The sequence below is a fragment of the Nicotiana tabacum genome, chromosome 15, assembly GCF_000715075.1.
Source record: "Nicotiana tabacum cultivar K326 chromosome 15, ASM71507v2, whole genome shotgun sequence".
NCBI lineage: Eukaryota > Viridiplantae > Streptophyta > Magnoliopsida > Solanales > Solanaceae > Nicotiana > Nicotiana tabacum.
The window spans coordinates 27206732-27231882 of record NC_134094.1 but is presented as its reverse complement, the minus strand read 5'-3'; the positions used below and the strand labels follow the sequence as shown (position 1 = coordinate 27231882).

Sequence of the window (25151 nt, the reverse complement as noted above, 5' to 3'; positions counted from 1 at the left end):
CCAACTCCAAATTATTTATTTAACAGTGCTCGAGTTCAACGAATAAAAATAATAGTTAAAATTGCTAGCAACTTTTGTTGGAATATTCCCGCAGCCCAACTTGGACTAGCCATGAGCTCTCCTGTGCCCCTCATGTTATTCTACAGTTATAAACTTTGGTTATTAATTAATTATTCATTCAAGAAATACAGTTTTTATTATTTTTGTTCAATTTATTGGGTACGAGGTACGCTGATATGAATTTAAAAATATCAAACAAACACTTGAAAAAAAATAATTATTTTTTGCATCCAACCTTGCAATACTTGGGTAAGTCTCACTAGAAAGTTGACGTGTCAGAAACCAAACTCAAAACTAGACCAACATGGCGTAGTCATTTTGTTGCGAGCCCTATTACGTGAATTCATAACTTTAAAAATATTATGAGTTTAATATTAAAAATTTTAAAATTGAATCAATAGAATTTAAATACTGAATCCGCGAGTACCGACACGAGACATCCCAGTGAGGAAATAAAAAAATTGTCAAAACTTTTTTTACTACTATTATCTATTTATCTATTCTATAATATTATACTCTTTTCTTCTATTTGTGTGGTCAAAAATTTATTAAGCCTCCAAGAACTAGTAAAACGGTAGGCAGGTAGGAAATGTTTATCCAGTAAGGCTTGAAGTTTGAAATTTTGACATAGCATATTTAGAAAGTCCCTGCTAAAGTTGAGGTGGAAAAAGAGTAACCCTAAGATAACATCATATGCTTTTCAATTTCAATTATTGTTATACTGAATAATAATTATAATTTTTTACCATCAAATATTGTAATGAGATGGGTAGAATTTATCCACTCTTAATCAATAATCTCGAAATTGAATCATAATAATGAAAAATATCTTCCCTCCTTTAAATGACCTTACGCAACCTAAATTCGAATTAATGACTCCAAAGTGAATATCAATCAATGTGAGAAACGAAAAATAGATAATAATTTATGAGACAATGGACGCGCATTTATAAATAATAATAAAAATATCAATGCAATTCACCACTAAAACTTTATCAGTCGAGGAACTCAAGCAAATAAACAATTCAATACATTTCACCACTAAGATTTTGTATTCGAGGAACTCAAGCAAATTAAACAATTAAATACAGGCCGCCGCTTAAGAGAACTCTTACATTATTATCATTTGACAAACTGTTATATGCCAAATTAATAAGGGAAGAGTAGACTTGTCATTACATGTAGATTAGGAGCGCATATTAGTAATTGATTGGGGAAAGATTAGTGGGAAATTCTCGTATTGCTCATAACACTGAAGATGAAATAATATATCTCCTTATCTCCCTCTTTAATTCTCTAACGATTTCATTTCTCATTTAGCCTATAAGAAGGGTGAGTTTCGAGGTGTGGGGAAATGAAAGAAAAGGAATGTCACAAACTCACAATTAAAGTTTTGAATAAAACTATCTTTTGATTTTTAAAAAGTAATAAAAATGAGATTGTTAAATTTTTTATCATCTATTTTACCGCAGACCTTACCCCTACCCGGGGTAGAGAAGCTGTTTCTGATAGAAATCGATTTCCTCACTCCAAGAATTCCTGATCTTGCTCTTGGGGTGACTCGAACTTACAAACTCTTGGTCGAAGTGAAATGTGTTTACCCAGAGCAACCAACTCTTGCCTTGTCAAGAAAGTCTAGATTGAGCATGTTATACAAACATGTGTTGCCATATTTCTCTGTCAACACGACAAGTCTTATCAATATCAGTTCACCACAAACAACTAGAAACAGTGTCTGGTAATCAATCAGCCATGGAAATTGTAACCTACGCTGCCTACCTTGAAAGACTATCATATATGACCCAAATAAGTATCTTGACAGCTTATAAGCATGTGACAATATTTGACTGGACATCAAATTTTAAAGAAAAGAATTGTTTTTAAGTATGTCATCAAAAATAAATTATAGTAGGTATTTGTATAATTATAAATCATATTAAAAAAAAAATAGAAAGTTTAATTTTTTTTCCAGATTTTGAAATAGTAAGTGTTACATAAAATGGAATTGGGGGTGTATGCTTTGTATATATCTCAATCGATCACGTCCGATGAAGAACATTAAAGGCAACATGTTTGTCAAATAGGGCAGATTTTCTCGAAGCTACTCTCAATAAGTTCACCATTTATGAAAGAGTCTCACTCGGTTCATTGAACTTCTTGACTAGTCTTTCAATTTGAATAAAGCACTCAAACAATAACAACAACAACAACCCAGTATAATCTCACAAGTGGGGTCTGGAGAGGGTAGAATATACGCAGACCTTACCCTTACCCCAGAGGGGCAGAGAGGCTATTTTCGAAAGACCTCGGCTCGAGAAGAAGAAAAAAATAAACAATAGACAATAGATCAGTGACAGCAATAGAAGATAAAAATATTAACAGCATCGTAAGAAATAGAAAAATAGATATAAAAGCAATAACTATAAACAACAATACTACCATAGAAAATAGTGAGGAAACTACATAAATCACTAACAACCCACAACGAAACAACAACAGGCCAGCCCCGCCCCCGGAACAACCCTAACCTACAACCCTAATTTTCGACCTCCACCCCTTCCTATCTAGAGCCATGTCCTCGAAGATCTGAAGTCGCACCATGTCTTGCCTCACCTCACTCATGAGTATAGATAATTTTATATATATAAGTAATTCGGCACGTCTGTACAAGATTAATCAGCTAGATCAATGGCACCGTTGAACTTAGTAGTGCTGCAATGCTCCAAGTTTGAAACTTGTTTGATAAACCAAATCACGTTTTATAATACACATTATTTTGATCGAGATGGATTTTTTAAATTCAGGACATTACTTTTTTTCCAACATGATATTTAGTAATTGAAGTTGCATATATTTTTTAAACATGTACGTATTTGCTAAGTCTTTTTTACCTCAAAATGGTCCTATAGGAAAAGAAGTTCCATTAGAAAATTTCCATATCCTCTTTGTCTTCCATTTTAAAACAAGCTTTATACATCCAAGATCAATTAATAAGCTCTTTGTTGATTGATTATTTCATTAAGCTTAGCTAAGCAATTACTCGTCTCAAAGTAAACTCTTCATTTTCTGACAGCTTAAAAAATGACTAGCATTCGACGTGACACACGTTGTAATCAAGAAAATAACAATACAAGAACATACACAAGTAATATATGGTGAATATCGATATCAGTGTGCCAGCTAATTGCATCTGAATTAATACAGACAAGTGATATAACTATCCTCCCCTTCAATTATTGTTACAGGGTAAAAAATCTCAGGTGTGATCCATCAGTATTCCAATGGTTTTATATAGTCTACCTGCAATAGCAGATCAAAAGAATGCTATCAGAGCCTTTCTCAGTCTTTGGGCATTCTCTTTTGTCCATAAAGAGCAGTATCATCTGAATGAGATTATGACTTAGTCGGTCTAGTATGAAACACTCTGTATGTAAATAATTTACAAAAGAAACTATCTCGTCAATAAATTCGGACATAAAAGCTAGAAACTATGGAAGTTGTGAAAGTGCAGGTGAATAACACATGATAACAGTTGTGAGTAGCGAAAACTGATACAAAAGGTAGGAAGTTGAATGGTCTAGGAGTAGAGAAAATTAATGTTCATACTCAAACGACGACGAAAGAAGCTTCCGTCTCAAGGGCTTGTAATTTGTCTTTATCATTCCAGGAAAGACACTACCAATATTGTGCTTGTTCTTTTCAATTATGTGACTAGCTGTTTAAATCAGTGTCACTAACATTATAAAAGTCAAGAGCATGGTTGAATTTTTTGGTCATGCTTACAGAAGTACCATCGATGAGAATGATGCAGTATCTTAGATGATCACTAAGTTCAGTATAACCATTGGAGAGTGAATTTGTGTATCATATTCATTGAGAAGTTCCATGCTTCTTGGTTTGGGATTGTCTATTATGAGTCCTAATATTCTCTAAGGTCTGGCTTTTCAATTAAGCTTGTCAATACCATGAAAGTGAGAAAACAAACGGAAATAGATAATTTAAGGAAGTTCTTTCATGTTAAAACGTGTGTCTGAGATATTACCATTACCTATTTATAGGTCAACAGGGACCCTCAATCCATCATGCGCAAGTTGAACTTCTATACCTTCTCTGCAAGCAAATAATCGTGTAAGTTCCAGACAAACTGCTAATCATTAAATTACGCCCTTTTAGAGAATCATATTAGACGACATACCTTCTAGACCATTCCACTAGGAACTCATTGTCTTTGTGGTGGTCAAATTCATGTGTCATTCCAATTAGTAGAGCTCTCTTTGGGCATAGCATCTTTAATGCCTCAAGAGTCTGGAAGATTAAATATTTTCAAATCTGAAAATAGGCATAAACAACACAAAGGTCGAACGGAGATTCCTATAAAGTAAGCACACCTGAGTAAGGCAAAGGTGAACATTGTGGGAACCCTTCTGCACATATTGAAACAGCATACTATATTAGAATATAAATTAAGTAGAAGGAAGATAACGCCTAACTAGCCCAAATGAAAAGAAATTCTCTCTTGCCAGTGGCATATGTTTTATACGTAAATCCTAGATGTGAAAATATACAGAAAACAACTCATGAAAAAGACAGCTCACTACCATTTATCATTAAATGCCAGCATTTGTACAAGAAAAACATCTTTTTTTAACCTTCTTTTTAATGCAAATATTACAGTTAAGCAAAGCCCTCATACATGTACATAATAAAATGCACACCAAGAGGGAAATTCAACAAATTTGGAAACAGCTAAGCAGCGGGAGCTAACACACAAACTTTTTGTGGGTCCAAATCTCCAACATTATAATAAGAAAGCACTCTACATGTATATAATAAGATCCACCACGTTATGGGAAATTCAATAAAATTGGAAACGGCTAAACAGAGGAAGATAACACACAAAAACAATGATACTTGTGTGTCTAAGACAACAGTTTTTTTTTCCTTGTTTTTTTTGTGTGTGTGTTGGGGGGGGGGGGGGGGGATAAGTGCTGCATCACATGGTATAGACCTAGAGAGCAAATATAGTCGGGTGCATCAGACAAGCATGGCGCTTTTCTTAAATTGGATGAACATTCCTTTTCTACCACTGTTTAAGAAAATTCCACCGCATGCAGCACCTTCAACTTTCCCCTTTTTCTGTTCTAACCATGAATAAGCACCTCATATGGGTTTCTAAATCTTCAGTTATGTAGTGCATCCTCCAAATGCAGCCTAAAGTTCGTTTCCTCCCTAATTTGTAAATTCTAATTTCCCTCATCCATATTTTGATTAGAAATTGAACCTTTTTCTTTTACATTCTTTTTGATTCCTAAAATCTATACCTATAGAATTTGCTAATCGGCTGTTCTGTAGAAATGAAATTAGTTGAACTTAACAAAAATCAAAAATAAAATAATCCAAAAAATACTCGATTTGGATTTATGGTTCCACATATCATTTACATGTAATAAAAAACCGTGTTAGAATTCTTGGACCGCAACAAAATAAAGTTGGGTCGAATGAATAAATGGATAGGGCTGCGGCTTCAATTAACCATTCAACCGCTATTCCATCCCCGTTATCCATTGAGCCCGCTCTGAATAATCCTTCTTTTGCTGGATTATTGCCGATGTAATCATAAAAGGCTAATTTTTCAGCAGGCTTCTGATAAACTTTGATTTTTCTGCAAGCCCAACACTAACTCTTCGATATATTTCTTGCTGGAAATATAACATTTACTCATAGCATGTAAAGTATAGTTTGGCTGGTAAAGTCACAAATAGCTAGTAGGAGTTCCAGTTATATTCTCAATAGACAGTGTTAAGGGTAGACCAAATGGGTAATCCATTTTACCCATTTTTCCATCACAAGAGTCCAGACATCTGTTTAATGGATAATGGATGATGGTATAGTCCAAGCTTGTGAACTTAATGATATTAGATTATTGTATGCAAAATGGTACTATTATCTTAAAACACTAATCAGCAGTGTAATAGTGTTACAGTTTAATGACTGCAGCAACACAGAGGATTCAAGCTGTAAGAATTGACAAGAGCAGAACTTCCCTTCTTTTGTAGGAAGAGTTGAGAGGAGCATTTCCACAAGGGTTTTGCTTGGATGGGAGTTGAATGGAAAGGGATAGGAGTAGAGAAAACGGGATTAGAAGGAAATGTTTAAACAAAAAAAGGAAAGAAAAGGAGGAAATAGGAAGCATAACAATCTTAAGATTAAGATTTTCTTCACATTATCTCCCCAAGCGCAACAAAATGTTACCCTTTCAACTCCTTTTAAGAAACAGATCAATCGACCCAATAATTTGAGCTCTTGCGAACATTCTGAGAGATGGTACGTGGAGTATGATAGTGCATGGGAACAGCCAAACACTTTAAATAGGGGCCTAGCTCATATATGCATACCACAAATAAATAATTCTTGTTATTATGAAAAAAAAGTTGAAATATTAACAGCAGTATACTATCATATGACAATATTCGTGTTTTCGACATAAATAACAACACCAAAAAGAAAACCAAAAAACCAAAACAAGAACAGCAAACAGGTAATCAGTTTAGACCTTTGACCTTTTAAACTTAAAAGCCAAAACACAATCATACGAGTAATACAAATTTTAAAAGAGAAAAAAACAAAGAAATATATCCACACTTGAAAAGTCACCAAATTATAAAATAAGAGAACCTGAACCATGGCTCAGGTTTGAATATGGTAAACCTTCTCACTGAAGAATGAGAAATGGGCTCACACCGAAAGTTGTAGCAAGGAATCGAGACTGGGATCTCTAGGTTATTACTCCCTATACCTCAACCACTCAAAGCATCAACTTCGGACTACATTTCATTTTTCTAAATCGAAATTAACTTTTTGGCTTCGATCTCTAGGCTGATCATTCATGTTTTTAGGACCATTTTAGAGAAATTGAAATATATCTAGCACCCAAGTAACTGCCCAGCATTCAATAAAGCTAGAAGGGACCATGGTAGACCAAGGTTCAAATCCCAACGAACGCAATTTTGCGCCTCTATGATTTCTTCCCATCTCTTTAAGCCTTGAAAGACAAAGGGTTCTTTAATTAAAAGACCGATCTAAGTCTTCAATTAGGTAAATGACCTCAAATTATTTTTTAATGGGTGGATGACCCTTTAATTAGATTAAAGAATATTTATAAAAAAAATGTCGAATCTTTTTGTTCTTTTTCTATACGTGTTTCGATTGGTTTCGATTGAATCAACTGGAACTCGGTCAATTACCAATTACTTCTTGGTCGATTAGCACCCTATTGTCCATAATCAACAAGTAGTGGTTTAAATCAACTTCCTTCTAGGTCAATTATCATTTACATCTTGGTCGATTATCACCCTATATTCGATAATCAACCTCCTTCTTGGTCGTTTATCAACCCATGGTCGCTAATCAGCCTCCTGGTCGATGGAGGTCGTGTTCTTAATTTCTAACTCACAAGAAGAAAGTAAAGGAAAAAGAAAATGAAGGTCACTTCCTCTAACTTTAGACTTACTAGGCCCTTTCGGTTAAATCTTATCAAGTTACTCGGTACCTGTGCTACTATGGAGCTGGCAGATGCCATTAGCCGATATATAACTAACTTGGAAACTGCAGTTATCCAAAAACAAATCTATAGTACAACATACTCATGCAAATGGAATGCATTCCTTGTAATATTGTTTTGGTTGGGAAGGGGAAAGGAAGGGGGGGGGGGGGTTAGATGGTGGCTCCACCCGTAGTGACAATCATTGAGTTGCTATAAAGAGGGCATTCAATAACTATTCTATCAAAGAGAAATCTGGACGAATAACCAACAATGAGAATATGTAGACGTAATATGAGCTCCCGTATTTCCAGTTCTGTAATGCATAATCAAGAAACAGAAAAATCCGTAGACATCAGTTCCTGATTTACAACCAAAGCATGTTCATGTGGCCATAGCCAATAGGCAAGATAGATATACCACTTAGATATGCTAGTGAGTACACTATCACTTTTAAATGTAACACCACAGGCTAGCCATGGGCTTCAGCAAGATTATATTAAATTATTGAAATTTTACATTGCCCATACTGACCTTATATAGCGTGTCCAAAATAAGCAGATCTAATTGTTGACCACTATCTTTTGAAATGTCTGCAAAAGTAAATCTTCCTTAGCAAGAAACTCAACCTTCATTTATCAGAAATATACACATTTCCAGACATCAGTAATTCCATAGTTTGCTGGCAGTACTTCGTTCATATTCTCGTTTGCTGCCTTGGATTTAGTTTTCTAAATATATTGTCTTGTTATCGGTACCTCTTTCATATTCTCTGTTGCTATCTTCGATTTAGTTTTCTAATTATTTGTCTTGCTATTACTTGCTATCAGGGCCTTTCACCTTCTTTAGCCGGGGGTCTATCGGAAACAGTCTCTCTGCCCTGCCAGGGTAGGGGTAAGGCTGCGTACATCCTACCCTCCCCAGACCCCACTTGTGGGATTATACTGGGTTGTTGTTGTTGTATACACATTTCCGGACAATGAGACCTAGACCAGGTGGCTTCAACTATCCGCGAAAGGGTTAACTTGTTTGCATAATTCGCCATGTGTAGGTAAACTTGATTGTATGCTATTGGTTTGTAATTGTTCAAAGGTTTCTGTTTTTTCAGATCTGTACTTGTTTGTGTAACAGTCTTATCCCCAAACAAGAAAAAAAAAAGTAACAGAAATGCAGGCTTTGGTAACCATATCGGACTGCACACCAGATCTCCATTTAAACACAAAAAAGGATCAGTTTACACATCAATGAATTCTGAACAAATCCATTGACTAAATAGTCACTCTAATAAATTTCATAAGTTTCTTGACTTTTTTCAACAATCCTTATCTATGTCCAAAATAGCCCGAATGCTTTAGACTTAGCAATATGATCAAAACAACAGGTTGTCAGTTGGAAAGCTTGAATCAGCTTATTGGTGCTTGAAAATTGCTTTGCATTTGGTAACAAATGGACAAAAAGCAAAGTGAAACCAATCCACTTCTCTTTTCCTTTTCTCATTTCCTTCAAGGAGAAAACTAGATTTTGTCACCTTTACCCTTCCTCAAGTCCCTAAAGGTTTCAGACAGCTCAATCAACCTTTGCACATACTGGTGGGGCCATTGAGAAAGAAGGGAAGGATATGTATCAGTACGTTGCATAGAAGGAGTTTAAACTCTCCATCCAATCCATTCATCAAATTAGAACTTCTTCCCAATAAGATATGATGTTTGCTCAGACCAAGAAATTATGAGTGACAAATAACTGGTTTGTGCTGCAACCTTCATTTCCAATAAAGACATGTACAATGCCATTTCCACTTGATATAAAATTTTACTGTGTCTGCATTATCTCTGGTGGGTAAGACAACTAAAAGTTTAAAAACCTAAACCTGAGACAGGTGAAAATGGGTATCCAACAGGGACTAGGTTGAGGGACAGGGTTAGGTATTGCCACTCCATGCTAATCCATTGCAATGACTGGTTGAAATAATCAGGGCATTGTGTGAAAGGGGAAGATCCACAATGATCAAGATCAAACTCCACATATACAGAGGGATAAAGATAATACTCACAGGACACTGTAGTTGGAAGAAAGCGTGAAACATCAGATATATATGCAGCTCTGAAGTTTCTACCAAAAAGAAACCCCAAGCACACATAATCTTCGCCATGCATTACCTACATCCACCTCTACAAGTTAAAAAACAAGACAACTTACAAGGAAATAGAGAGTGCTTTAAAATGAAAGGAGATACTAGTGAAACTCACTGGCAAGGGAACAAATTCTAGCCCTGATGCAACAAATGGCTTTTCACAATCATTTTCAATAATCTGCCAATCAAGTTGTGCTACACGTCTAATTTCTTGGCCTTCCTTAAGTTTCTTCTGGACTAAGTAAGGGAATTTCTGATCAATGCTGTTCCAGAAAAAGAACCGAAGGAGAATCAAGCAACTTGCATAACAACTAAATAGTGCATAAATGAGTATATAAAAACTCTAGAAAGACACAGAAGAACATATCATGTTTAGTAATACATGCGCATATTCTCAGTGCCATACTTAGCTATCCATGCAATAACTGATTGTTAGTGAACAGCCAATAACTAGGTACTTCCGCAATAAATTAAGGACAGAGGGAAACTGTTACGGCAGAAGTAACAACATAAAGGAATAGCGAGAACCCAACAAATTAAAATTTTACAATGCTTTAATTCAAATGAAATTTTTTATTTGTAGCTTTGACAAAGAGTTTGGGACTACGGCGTTGTTGTCGTAGCTTTGATAAAAACAAAAACTTCATTTCAGTACAAAGAAAAACTCATGTCACAGGCTTCAACAGTAAAACCACAAAATTAATGAGAACAGCGTGCATCCATGGAATAATACTAAAAGCACAATTTTTTTAACATGACTGGATGTTGAGCTAAATGTTAAGTGCATCATCCAAGTGATGTGGAGGAATTGACACACAGACTTTCAAGCCATCTTCTCTTTCATCGTCTTTCTATTTTTTCCCATTTTATTTTTGGTTGTCATGGAGAAGATGGTCCTGGTTCGAAGGGATTAACTTCAAGTCCACTGTGACTGTGGCCACTTTGTTGAAGTGCAATACTAATGATGAATTAGATAAGACTATGGCTCTCAATACACGAGGCAGCACAAATTTCATCATTTTACCTATCCATTGAATATTGAGTGAGATATACTGGTGTAGGATTAATGTCATTTGTCGGGCTAAATGGTTGCACTGCCCGGATATCATCCAGACCGAGAGTTGCATCAGCATGCTCATGAGTCAAAATAATCTGATAATAGCATAGACATCAGCTAAGTATAATTGTGTTTCCAAATAGAACAGCTTTACATAGAATAGAAAAAAAATCCAAAGACCGTTTATCTCACAAAGTGATAACATTAATAAAATCAGTAAGCTGCTTCAATCATATAACCTGTCTCTTATCACAGTTCAACTAGAGGTTTCTATATTTTTATTGGAGACCACCATCATACAGTTAAATTATGTCTAAACAATAAGAGAAATATGGTAATGACTAATATTTGAAGCATTTTCTGATCAATAATAACTCAGGTCAATCTGTTGTGTAGCCCGTTGCCCAAAGGTAAAATAAAAATCTTTCATTTTGTATATATTTATAACTTTTGTTGAAATCAATATTTGTCTTTGAATAGAGAGGCAAACTAAGGCCATTTGATGTCAGATTTGTTTTTGTGAATGAAAACTGGGAAAATCTTGTGTTCTCTGAGACTCGGAAATTTTGTGCATTCTTTTTTTTTCTACAGCTAGATTCGTGTAGTTCAAAAACATTGGGTCTTTCTTATTGAGGTTTTAGTTTTTGGCAATAAGTTGAGTCAAGCTGGGTAGACCATGAAAGACTTTGTGAAAAGCAAATTCAAGATGACTTTCATATGCAGCCTCTTAATTAATTTTATTCTAAAAATAAGCAGAAGGAAGGATATTGAACTAATGAACGTCCTACCAGCCTTTATGATTTAAACTGCAGTATCCAATATTTATTCCTTTCCCAAAATTTTCGGCAATAAGAGTAAATTAAACTTCTCATCTTTGGAACTCTTGATTTGGTCGAAAATTCTGGAAAAAGACTAATTTTATATATTGACATATAGTTTGGTGATTTAGGTTTTCAGAAGTAGCTTTGGATGTAACATAGTTCTTTTCTCATTAACTGTGTAACACATCTGCTAAACAACGGGGAAAAATTTAGTTAGTAGTGAAGAACTTATAAAGAACTCACAGAATCAACTTGAGGAATTTTATAACGGGTGAACCACCGAAGAACTTGCTCCCTAAACGTCTTCCCGACATCAATTAATATGTACTTGTGCTCACCATTGTCCTTAAAATAATCAATGAGAAGAGATGTATTACACCTGCAGACAATTACGCAACTGTTAACCACTACCACATAACTCTAAGCTCAATTAAATCATTCTCAGAGTGCAAAAATGTAGTCATCATCTAGCATATTGCTTAAGAATTTGCTATATACTTGTCTAAATTTTTGTAGACCTAGTATAAGTAATTAAATGCTTCATCTCTCTAACAGATAAATCTTTTAGATGAGAAGGTTGCATAATTTAACATGATGTTTAGGATTTGACTCTCACCCTCAGCCATCAACTATAATATCTCAATGTACTTGGTCCAGTAAAAGGAGGCCATGTTGCTGACCTAATATAAGTAAAGAAATGCATCTCTCTAACAGCTTAAACTTTTTGATAAGGTCTCATAGAATCCAACATAAACAATCCTTGAAAGACCAACAACAACATACATTTGTTTAATAATTAAACACACTACAATGAAAGCATGGATATGTACTTGTTTCCTGAACATCTTCTCAGTTCCCAACATCAATCAATATGTACTTGCTCTAGTCACTATTTTTTTAATGACAGTAGTGTCCCGATCAACTTACGTGCACCTCGACGATTCACCTGATATCTGATATCCCTCACTAGCACAAGTATCGGGTAACTCTGCTCACTAAGGCTCAGGCAGATGGAACGAAATCACCTAGTATTTTTTTGCCACCGCTAGGGATTTGAACTTGAGCCCTCATGGTTCTCCTCACACTTCATTGGCCACTAGGCACATCCTTGGGTAGCTCTCACCACTATTCTTACAATAATCAATTCACCTTGTTTTATTTTTATATTCTGATAAGTTCAATTCACATTGTTTTATCAGAAGTCACTATTCCATATAACTCGATAAGTAATGCTGAAAATGTAACAATTTTCAAACACATTGCTAACCAGGCTGCTGAATTCCTCTAAACTGTACCTAAAACAGAACATCCAAAAGATATACACAGATCACTGCCTGAAAAACAAATTAAAGTTCGCAATTATTCAAAAAAAAAAAAATTACTCACAATGCAGTGAAAATGCAAAGCAATAATGTAGAAAATTGACCTGTAATTAGGGTTTTGTTCAGGCGGTACGGTAAGAGACTGGGAACACACGGAACAAGGAGGATCGGAGGGCCGGATCAGGCAGAGTGCATTGGGAACGGCGCTGGAACAACCGGTGCCGAGGAAGATCAACGCTGATTGCGGCTCCGCACTGCCGTTCTCGACGGCGGTCATTTTCGATCGACGGAGAGATTGGGGAGGAGATATGAGTTCGCGCAATTCGAACGAGAGGAATGTGCCACTACTTATTCCATTCGAAATGGAGACATGGGGGACCGAGGGAATGAAATGTAGGAGTTTCGTCGGTTGGTCTACTGTTTCCTTTTTCTTTATTTTTTTCTTTTAGTCATGGACGGTTCAAAGTTGGTGAGTTTACTCCATTAATTAACTGAGGTTAAAAAAAAAAAAGGAAGACTTTATAAATGTATGGTATAAAAAGTTATGTGAGATTTTGCTGGTTATAAAAGCATATTATTAAGAAAAAATAAGAAGTTTTAAATTAAATTGCATGAAATATAAAAATATTATCATTCTTTCAACAAAAAATTAAGTCAATAATTGATTATCCTCCATTTTAGTTGGGTATTCTCTTTCTTTGAATCTCACATAAACTGAATGCTAATAGTCTCCTACTCCTCTTACTTCTTATTTATGCTCTTAAGTGAAATAGATTCAAGAGCATCAGAACGGGGAAGAATAATCAATTGATAATAGAATACGAAATGAGAAACAATGTCACATAAAATGCACTAAATGTATGTTTCAAGATTTATAGGAGTGAAGCAAAAAATATGAAAAGAAGAAAGAAGGGAAGACCCTTGATTAGACTTGAATTATTCGCTCCCCGAAAATAAACTTTATATTGTTAATAGGTTTTGTAGAGCTAGTTATACTTAAAACATATATACTCTCCATGTTCCATTTTATTTCGCATGGTTTGAATGAGGGTTAAAATACCTAATATCTATATGAATTTGGACATATATATTTTATTTTATTTTGAAAAACAAATTCGCATATTTAAAAACTACTCAAAAGGTTTAAAAAACATTAAAGGTGTAGTGAAAGATGAACCTTTTTGACTATCCAAATAGTATGTTAAAGCAGAAGAGTGAGTATAGCTTTTAGAAAGAAATTGTAAAATGATTGGCAAATTTGTATAGATATACAACCCGACACAACAGATTACACTCACGTCGTTGTTTACCCGTAAAATCGTATGGTTAAATTTATACGTGGTTTATAGACAAGTGAATTGATTTGATCACAAAATGGTAAATAAATTAAACGAGAATGTAAGACTTAGCGTTGAAATCGAGATAAGATAGCAGAAATCATGGTTTCGGGAGTAGAGCTACCAGAGGTAGTAGTAACGATATTAATAAGCAAGAAGATAAAATATTATTAAGCTTTGAACAGTATATAACATAAGCTTGTTAGAAAATTTGTGTCTATTACAATGGTTGTTGAACTCACTATTTATAGTTGCTCTTAGGGAACAAGGTCCTAGGATCAAGCCCCTCTTAAATGACAATTAAGGGAGCCATTGAAGAATGTGTAACGGCAGACTATGAATGCCATATTCTCTGTAAGGGGCTACGTACTTAAGGCTATAGAATATTCCCCATTAAATATTACCGGATGGCAGACATTTATTTTGTCTTTATGAGCAATATTCCCTTCGGGGACAAACGAGATTACTGCCCTCGGACTTGATTTCCATTTGTCTCACTTTCCATCTGCCTCCGGCTCTACGTATCGCTTTATTATGCGAGCATTTAATATGAACATATTTTATTCTATAAAGATAATCCCCCTTCTTTCCGGTGGCACGTCCTTGTGTCACCGGGAAGTTGGCAAAGATACCAATACCTTTCTTGACAAAAAATTCTTTGACCCCCTCTGAAAAGTTTTTTACGCTTGATTAGACGCACGTCTCTCCGTATTTAATGCCCCGAACACGCAGCATCCTACGATTCAGCAACACTTTTGTCGGTTCTCGAGGTAATCATGATCACGAGTTTAGCCGCCTATTCCTTTACTTATACGCTTCAACCTTCTTCTTTTATACTTCATAATTTTCTAAACTCTTTCAAACTCTATTTACTCAACTCACACTTGTTTTTCAACTTTCTTTAATCTTTTTCTTCAGAGAAAAACCCTTACTTCTTTCTGATAACTATGGCCTTCTCTTCCAAAAATTCCAGTTCTTCAAAAAACAAAGAAAACACTAGCGATGCTGCTCCTCCTACGGTAAGCACCATTATCCCCAGAAGGCTTACTACAACTAAGGACTTCGAAGAGAAGTACCCTTCTGCTAATCCCCGCACATGGGCTATTGGTGTGTATCCTTCTTCCATCCATCCTTCTAGCATCCCTACTGTGAAGAAAGACTGTGGTTGTTAAGATTTTAACATCATCGCTCCGACTTAGCGGAGCAGGTAACCTTCTCCAAGAAGGGTTTCACGTACGTTTACATGTACCCCTTCACGTTGAGCCCGTTCTCATTGAGCGGGGGGCTTGATTATGTTATCTTGGAGTTTTCCTTCCGTTACCAAGTCTGCTTGGAACAGGTGAGCCCTTCTTTGTGGCGGACGGTCGCTTATCTTCGGCATTTATGCAGGGAGACGGGGAAGAGCTATCCCTAGTTCGATTGATGAATCATGGAATCATACTCGTAAGTTCAACGTCTGTCTTTTCTTCTAGTTAAAGATTATCCCTTGTTATTACTGGTCCTTCTCCTTTCATTATTTCAGCAACTCGGTGGACACCACCAAGGGTTGAAGGCTTGGACCAGTGGGTTCAGAAGATTTTGGACGTCACTACGCCTGAGACTCGACAGTTGAAATAACTTGCCCTTAAATATGGGTAGAAGACCAAAAATCCTGGTAGGTTGAACTTATCTTGTTTTTACCTTACGTATAGGAAAACTGGTTAACTTTTCTTTCCTGTTGAATTCAGGTCTTCCGCAGGGCTCTGTTACCATCCCAGGTGACGTCCACAACACACTTCAATAGGAGATATGATACGGTCGTATGCAATAATAATTACCCAACTATAAGTCGGGGTCGAATCCACTGGGAGTTATAAGGGGTGTCACGAGTATATATTTGAAGCAAGCGAATGGACTACCTAAAATTGCACTTCCACAACAGAGTTTTGATTTCTACTTCTACTATTACTCTAATGATTACAAGCTAAGGTAAATAGACTAGAGATGAATATTTTTGATGTTTTACCAAATAGTTTAAAGGCCTAGGGATGTGACCATAACCTAGGTGTTTGCCTAATGGAATAAAGACGTTAACACTTGTTTTGCTGATTGGGGTGTATTATAGCTCTCAACTCTACGTTACCCACTCAATACCTCTCGGTCAAAGAGTGATTTTGCCCAATCTGGCTTTCTCAAGTCCAAATGGGCATCAAGCAAAATAGTTGATATGAGCTCAAGTCAGGTTCTTACTATCTCTAGTTTGAACCCTTTAATTATGCTAATCAATCTCTCAATTAACCCAATTCCTTTTAGCCAAGTTATCCTAGACTAGGTCCCTCTTTCTCAAGTAGAGACTAAGTCAAATAAGCATGAATCAATATTTGTAACCATTAATTCTAAAATTAAAGCATGAACTAAGCTAAATAATCAACATCCAATCATAAACAAGTATTAAATTAAATACCCATAAGGTTTACACACTAGGGTTGGGTCATAATTCTAGTAAAAATCTTGCTACTCATAATGAAATTGAAGAAAATAAAGAAGAAAAGCTAATTAAACTCATAATTAAAGATTAAAATGATAAAATCTAATGTTTAAACACTAAAATAATGTCAAACTTCCTAAAGTAGTAAAAATAAATGGCTACAACAACTTTTAATGTTCAAACTTGACCTAAATTTATGAAACTCGTCTATTTATGATGGGCCCAAAATCACGGACAAAAATGCCCCTCGGGAGGTTCTGCGGCCGCACAATTCCATGTGCGGTCCGCATATTTCTTCAGCTAGCAGGAAGGTGAGTTCTGCAGCCGCACATTTTTGGATTGCGGCTGCGAAGCAACTTCTGCGGCCGCACAATTCTTGTGCGGTTCGCACTTCACAAAGGCATCAAAACTTGGTCTTTTTTTTGCATATTCTCTGAACTTTGAATCTTTGTCAGTGAAAGCCCAGTTTTATGGCCACACAATTCATGTGCGGTCCGAACATTGCTGAAAATCATGTTGGGTTCTGCTGCTTGGTTTGCGGCCGCAAATGGAATTCTACATTCCGTAATTTTTTCTGCGGCCGTAAAATTCCTTCTGCATACCGCACATCTTTGATTTTGCGCCCTTTATTGCCTTGTGCTTCGGAACACTCCTTTTTAAGTCGAATTTCATCATGGGAGACCAAACTTCCAGCATTCCTGCAATTTGCACAATTTTATTAGTTTCGAGAACACAATTCAATACTTTTAGACTAAAACAAAAGGTAAAAGGTGCTAATAAGCAGTCAAAATCCCCACTTATCAATTCCCCAAAACTTAAGTCTTTGCTTGTCCTCAAGCAAATAAATTAGTTCCTACATCTAAAAGTTAAGGGTCATTTCAGCTAGTTAAAGGTGAGTCATTCACACATCAGTTGGGACCAACAATTACCCATACTACTCATGCATTATCAACAAGGCGACAAGTTAAGCATTCATGCACATATAGTTCTACTGTGACATTTGAGCTTTAAGAATTGACTTTACTCATCAAGGACTCTTGCTCTATCATGTAGGCCATGGTGGACTACAAACTCTTCCTCCTCTACTTTCCATTTTCCAAACTCACTTAAGTAATTTAGCACTAAATCCAAAGATTTATGAAAGGTTCACTCATCTTTCTCAAGAGATTGTCACAAGTACGACTTCAAGTACCATGGGCTTGCCCCTTATGTAGATCGTCACTAATGTAAGCTCACTCAGTTTGAAATCAAATAGGACTTCTTTTGGAATGTAATTAAGGCTTTTGGGTTAGGGTAGGATATCATATGGGTAAGTGGTTACACCTTTCCTTAAATACTCCATCTTTCATTTTTTCGGCTCACACCTTGACAATTCTTAGAGGCACTTTCTTTTCATTGGGGACTAGAGAGACTTAGCATCACTATTTCTTGATCATTTTTTTTTCTCCCTCTTTGATTTCTCCATGTTTGGGATCATTACCTCTTTTTGAATCCATTCAACTATTCCACTTATTCACTTTTTGCATTTTTCTTTTTGTTATTTTCTTTTCTTGCCTTCTCTTCTCATAGAGATAATTTTTTTCTCCTTTTGTGCCTTGATACCTTTTTCAAGTTCCTCATCTCTCCCCCAAACTTTCGTTTTAAGCCATTTGTTTCACAAGAGTGTTGAGCAAAGCTCGGGTGCCAAGAGAGGGTCACGACAAAACGAGTAAAGGCTTGTAATATGGTTATCAAATAAGAAAGGCTAGAGGCTCAAAGGGGTTGACTAGGGATAATGATATTGGTTGGCAATAGAAAACGTAAACGGTCCAAAGAGAGCCTATAATCACTTATCAAACCAAGAAAAACTTAGGATTTCACCTTGAAATACATTCGGGGCAAGTTCTAGACCCTTTGCACGGATACTTGGACTAGCAACAATTCATCTCACCCCTCATGCAACCAGATTGTAAAAGAGGACAGAGTCGAGGGCCCACAACGATCCCATTCAAGTTTAAAGATCACTATGGTCCAGCTAAATCACTCGATGATTGCCAAAGTCAACACAAGAGTCACAAAGTCACTACTAGAGTTATTTCTTTCAAAAACCTTGTGTCTAACCATAAACACGTAGTTAAGTAGGTTGGTTCCAATTGAAACATGATTGACTCTTCGAGCATGACTTAATTAGGTCTTTTTATTTATTACTACTATTATTATTACCTAAACACAAAAATAGACTCATTCCCTTAAAAAGGTTATCAGGCCATCCATCGCTGGGACGAGTCACTCGGTTCACACAACAATTACCTTTGGAAAGAATCATGGCATTAAGAAAATCAAAGGTTTATTATCTACTAAAACATAAAAAGAAGCTACTAAACAAAACAAGAGTTAATACGCTACTAAAACATAAAAAGAAGCTAATAAGTAAAAATAAAGATAAAGAATCTAATGAGCAAAACTACTAAAGATTGAATGCATATACATAAGAGAGAGAGAGAGAGAGGGAGAGAGAGAGAGAGAGAGAGAGAGAGAGAGAGAGAGAGAGAGAGAGAAGATATATACATACAAATAAGAAAAGAGAGAATATCATCAAATTATTACAGGCCAAATGTGTCAAAGTACCAAATGTGTCAAATAAACTCTACCCCCTAAATAAAAGTACCAATGCTTAGAAAAATAAGAGTAAAAGAGGGAAGAGTGAAGAAAACTCCCTAAGGCTCCTTGGACATCTCTGTGTCCCCAGCAATGTCATCGCCCTCAGGATCAACCAACTGATTCTCATCATCCTCAACTCTAGGTGTGGTTGGGTTGGCGAACATCTGACGCACTGCCTCAGCAGTGTCGGCAGTAAGGCATGGCTCTTCAGACTGGCCAGTTGGTGCCACCAGTGCAGATGGTGATGAAGGATCTAGGGCGGAATGGTGTAGGTTAAGCAACATATCAAAGGCTAGATCTCCGACTGTAGCAATCCTGGTCACCACTCCCCGGAGCTTGTCCACTGACTTCTTGTTGGCCTAGGACTTCCTTATCTTCTTTACTTCTTTTCTCAGCTCTTCAATCACCAACCATATTGTACCAAGGTGTCCATGATAGTCTTCTGATTCTCCAGAATTTTCTTCAATGTCTCCTCAATGTCAGAAGGAACCCGTGATGCCTGTGAGGTGGACTGCACTGCAACAGTACTGGACAAGTCAGACAACTTTATAGTGGCTATCTACATCCAGTTGTTGAGACTTGCCAATGTCTGGGAGACTCGCAGTGCAGAAAGTGGGTGAGTAGACATGGACACTGGATTCAAAGTTGAGGTGGGAGCTGTGGTAGGAACTGTAGTAGGGGTTGTGGATGATGGTGGAGGCATAGCTTTGGCACTGGAGGAAGGCTCAACCGAAGTGGATGGAACATCAACTGTCTCAGGAGCTACCACTGCTGGCTCATCAGACTGTCCTGTGGTGGTAGGAGGTTGAACTTTCTTCTTCGGGTTGCTCATATCCATCAGTTAGTACCAAGTAAAAGGCTTCTTTAGCTTCACCTTTGTGTCATAATCCCTTGGCTCTACCTTTGCATTGGTGAGATATTTTGTAATAGTATTGGGATACGGGTAGGACGAGTCATCTTGTCGAGCGATCACTGAGATGTTGGCCGACATCACGACTTCCATATTGATTGGGTACCCGGCATTAATAGAAGCCACTAGAACTGCCCTAGGGATCGGAATGTGAGTCTTATTTTGTCTCGGGTCTAGTATGCTGCACACAATGTCTGCCACTCCTTTGCCTCAAAGCTCAAGGTTTTCCGGTGGATAGGAACCCCATCGTTAATCCATGGTGGTGGTGGTCCTGGTGGTGCTATAATCCCATCTAGCCAAGGACGGACTGCCTCCTTTAGTGCACATTTCTCCAAATACTCCATCGGCTCAACATCCTCGAAGCCCAAGTATGTGTTAAGTGTATGTTGATCAAACCTTACCTTGAGGTTACGTACTTTGGTCACCTTCATCCCCTTTTTTATATGCGCCACATTGGCGTAGAATTCAAGGACAAAGTACTCTTTGGAATCCACTACACTCTGGGTGAACCACAACCACCCCTTGCGTTCCCTGAACTGACTCAACATGACTGGATTGTACCTCTCCAAATTCGTAATATAAAATTGTCTCTCAAGAGTTAGCGACCGCACTGGCCACCACACACGGAAGCTGATGAAGGCAGCCAGGCTGACAAAGCGATCCTCCCAAACCTCTTTCTTTTTTGGTCTTTCAAGATCGGCAGATGTAGCATCTCCCTCTCTGCCATCATCGGGGATATCATGGACTGGTGTATCTTGTGCCTCAGGGACTGGTGTAGCCGATGGCTCAGAAGCCTGACTAGCACTCTCCGATTCCTCAGAAGTGCTATGAGATGAGGATGACTCGTCCCTGAGTTGGTATCTCCCCTGTGACCTTGACTGTACGACCGACTGCTCCTGAACAAAGGGTGAGTTGCCCTCTGATGCTTCCCTAGACGGGACACATGAGCTCGTCTTGGAGATATCTGCACCTCTCCTTCTACCCGTTGTTGCTTTCATTCTAATTGTCTTTTGTTGGCCAAGGGGTAAGGCACTCTTTCCTCAACCCCGAGAAGGTTCACCTCTCCCTTTTGAAGTGTCGCCGTGTCCTCTAGATCGAACCATTGTCTGTATCAAGCAAAGGCGATTGTTAGTTGCAATTCAATGTTCAAACATACACAGGAGATAGACAAGTAAAATATAAACCAGAGGACATAGTGAGGGTATATAGTTAGATCATGCTTGCACGGAAGTGATCTACGGTCAACACAATTTCATTTGCGGCCGCAAAAGGGGAATCACAAAAGTGAAGTGTAGTCCGCACAATTTCACTTGTGATCGTACCTCTAAAACCCAAAAATGCCAACTCTTTGATGACAGAGAATTGGCTAATGTGCGGCCGTAACATGGTTTATGTGGTCCGCACAATTAGACTTGCGGACGCACATTGGAGTCTCAGTGTAGGGACTCTCTAATGAAAGTAAAAATGCTATTCTGCGGTCGCGATGGGAATTCTGCGGTCCGCACATTTTATCTTGCGGCCACATATCCCTTCTTCACTAATGTTTCCCTAAAATCAATTTCTGCGGACCACACTAATTCAAGTGCGGCCGCACACTTCAAAAGTTTCGTACAGATCAATTTTTTCTATTTAGGTTTTTCAGTTTCGTGCACAATTTGACATGCAACATCATAGAAACATGAAAATATGCTAACCCAATCCCCATAGAGCAAGTATTAGTTAACCCAGTTCAGATTTTACCTCACACCAATACACAATTGAATTCTAATGACAAATGACCTAAAGAAAACTAAAAATCTACAAATTAAACTAAAATAAAAATATTAACATGAAATTGAAGCATACCGTATGAATGAGTGCAATGAGTGAATGATCAAGTTGGCTATATGTGTGGATAGATAGAATCACCAAGAAATTTCAAGAGAACACTATTCTTTTGTTCAGAGAGTGAAAAATGCAAAAATGACCCTGCTCCTCTATTTATACCAATCGTTCGCTAAGGGGAAGAAGGTCGAATGCGACCGCACGTTTTTATGTGCGGGCCGCACTCTGTTAACTGGGGGCCTCATCTCAGTTTTCCATCTGCGGTCTGCATACTTTTGTGTGCGGCCGGAGATTTCATGTGCGGTCGCACATCGACCGTTTCTCTGACAAGATAAAACTTCAGAGAGTTGGTATTTTCAACCTCTTATTTGTGCGGTCTACAAGCTAATTGTGTGGCCGCATTGCTCTTTTGCTACAACGCCCATAATTGTGTGGTCCGCACAAATCAACTTCGATCTTCAATTCTTAGAGCACTTAGCCAAATTTTTGGTCCATAATTCTTGTAAGTCACACTCAGCCCTGTAGCACACTTCGAATCAAGTTAGAACAAAAATAAGGCCTAACTACAAAAGAAAAAAAAAGGAAAAGAAACATGGGTTGCCTCCCAAGAAGCGCCTGATTTAATGTCGCGGCACGATGCAGAATACCATCAATTAAAATGAATGACTACCACGACGTGGCTATCTCCAACCTTTCCCAAATAGTGCTTCACACGGTGACCATTGACTCGAAATACGTCATTATTTTTATTCTTCAAGTCTAATACACCAAAAGGTGTTACAACCACAATTTCAAAAGGACCACTCTATTTAGACTTTAGTTTCCCGAGAAACAACCTCAACCTTGAGTTAAACAATAATACAAGATCGCACACCTTGAACTCTTTGTTCCAAATGCATTTGTCATGAAGATATTTCATCTTTTCTTTGTACAAGGACGAACTTGCATTAGTATGGTACCAGAACTCATCTAATTCATTCAAACATGCAACCCTCAAGTTAGCGGCTATATCCTAATTAAGATTCAACTTCTTTAGAGTCCACATGGCCTTGTGCCCTAGTTCCACCAAAAGATGACTGTCACGCCCCGACCTCAGGGAGCGCGACCGGAGCTCAACCGAGATACCCTGATTAAGCAAGCCTGCTAGATGCCTTCTACCCAACCTTGCCCATTAACAATATAAGAATCGGTACAAGTGATAGACTTGAGAAGAGTCAAGTGTTCCAAAATTTTTTCCATTACTAAAGGATATTCATTTATGATTTTCAAAATATTACAAGTTTATAGAATATGATCAAAAATATGTTTTCCCAAATACAAACACTTACTAGTTTCATTCCCAACATCATACACCACCCACAACCTGTCTACGGAGCCTCTAAGTACAACAGAAGAGTAGTTTGGAAGTGTCGGCGACAAGGCCCCGGCTATACCTCAAAACATAAAGTATAACGTCAAATGACATGAAGCCCGGAACATAGTAGGGCTCACCAAAATCTGCTGAATAGAGAGTAACTGCTAACGAGGATCAAAACTGCCTGCTGACGAACCACCTGCATCTATTGAAGATGCAGCGCCCCCGACAAAAGGGACGTTAGTACATATGGAATAGTACTAGTATGTAAAGCTAAATGTCCTCTTTCAAAGTAGAATGCCAATATAAGAAAAGGGAAAACCATCGAAAAAGCAAGTCACAATCAACAATATCCAAATGCCCAATTAAAACATAATAATTTTCAAAATACAAAAATAATATATATTTTTCGTTGGGAGATCATTAGCACCGATATACCACCGTGTTTTTAGCACGGAGTCCGATCATGCCCAATCGGCTAGGCCATCTCCCCACAAACAATGTATTTTGACATATGATGTGAAAAAAGGTATTACCAAGAGTAGTACCACCATGTGCGCAACATAGCATCCGATCTCTACCCGATCGGCTAGGCCGCATTCCCACATATGCCGTGTGGGTTGACTTTCCAATTCACAGCTAAGATCAATCTCATCCCAATTAAGAGGAATAATCACAATTACATCAATATTTCAATCTCATCTCAAATAAGGAAAATAATCACAATTCACCCCTACACCGGCACATGTAATTTTGGGTGTGGGCCTTATGACCCACCCTTCTTCGGTTTGCTAATGACACTCCCAAAAATCTTTAGTTTTTGCACACAAGGAACAAAAAGTACAAATATATTTTATATTCACCCTTAACCTTTCACACTATATATATAGATTCGTTAGTACTTTCAACCGTTCACAACATCATTATTTGCTTGGCTCTCTTGGCCAAACTTATGATTCTTCATCCATGGCACGTTGGTCGTATTTCATATTCCACATTTTAATTCTTTACTTTCATGGATCATCATCATAAATATCAACAAATAGAATATTTCAGAAATCACAACTTTAGGTTTATTAGTAACGAAGACTTTAAACACAATGGATTTCTTTCCAAGAAATGGAGTAAAATGATTGGCAATCGAAGCACAAGTTAAAATCATAAACGAGTACACATAATTTATTCTTGAAATACTTTTTCCCAAAAGGGTAATACACAATTTCAACTCATGAAGATATAAGAGCTTAAAACACATTAGAAATACTTACAAAGTATATCATTAGTTAAAACAGCCACATTTGGGCATAACTTGGGTACATAAGCTTTTAGGAAAATCTATTTTCGAAGTCAGTTTGGAACAGTTGAATCAAGGCCTATTTCATAACCTTTCTCACATCATTTCATTTCCTCAGCCCCATTGACCCCAAGTATAACTTTTATTCTTGGCACGTTGGCCACACTTTATATCTCCAACCCACTTTTCACTTTCAAACATCCGTATAGATTATCAACAACAAGACATTTCAAATAAAGACTTTAGGTACACATATAAGCAGTTGGAGTTTTAGACGCATGGATTATTCTTTCCAAGTTAAGCATAATGGACTTTCATTTGAAATACGACTCAAAGCCATAATATTTTAATACACATATCATTCTTGAACATATTTTCGAAGGATAATATAATG

The 25151-nt window shown here is 37.2% G+C and overlaps 1 protein-coding gene across 1 annotated transcript; it reads right to left on the bottom strand.

The window, feature by feature from the left end:
• Nucleotides 1-3122: 3122 nt before the first annotated feature.
• Nucleotides 3123-13345, bottom strand: LOC107826052 (putative hydrolase C777.06c). The gene is made up of 10 exons (XM_016652991.2): nt 13036-13345; nt 11853-11988; nt 10756-10883; nt 9847-9994; nt 9651-9756; nt 8135-8193; nt 4449-4484; nt 4256-4365; nt 4109-4170; nt 3123-3360 (listed from the first exon to the last, which is right to left on the bottom strand). Exons 1-9 carry the CDS (start codon nt 13206-13208, stop codon nt 4113-4115), a joined length of 954 nt encoding a protein of 317 aa, XP_016508477.1. The 5' UTR covers nt 13209-13345; the 3' UTR covers nt 3123-3360; nt 4109-4112.
• Between the last annotated feature and the right edge of the window lie 11806 nt (nt 13346-25151).

Bases quoted from the DNA above. Each gene is read 5' to 3' on its own strand.
- LOC107826052 (XM_016652991.2), bottom strand. From the start codon at position 13,208: ATGACCGCCGTCGAGAACGGCAGTGCGGAGCCGCAATCAGCGTTGATC. The intron at 11,989-13,035 runs GTCAATTTTCTA...AATTGTCTGCAG, and splicing joins GAACAAAACCCTAATTACAG to GTGTAATACATCTCTTCTCA. The intron at 4,171-4,255 runs GTATGTCGTCTA...ATTTGCTTGCAG, and splicing joins CTAGTGGAATGGTCTAGAAG to AGAAGGTATAGAAGTTCAAC.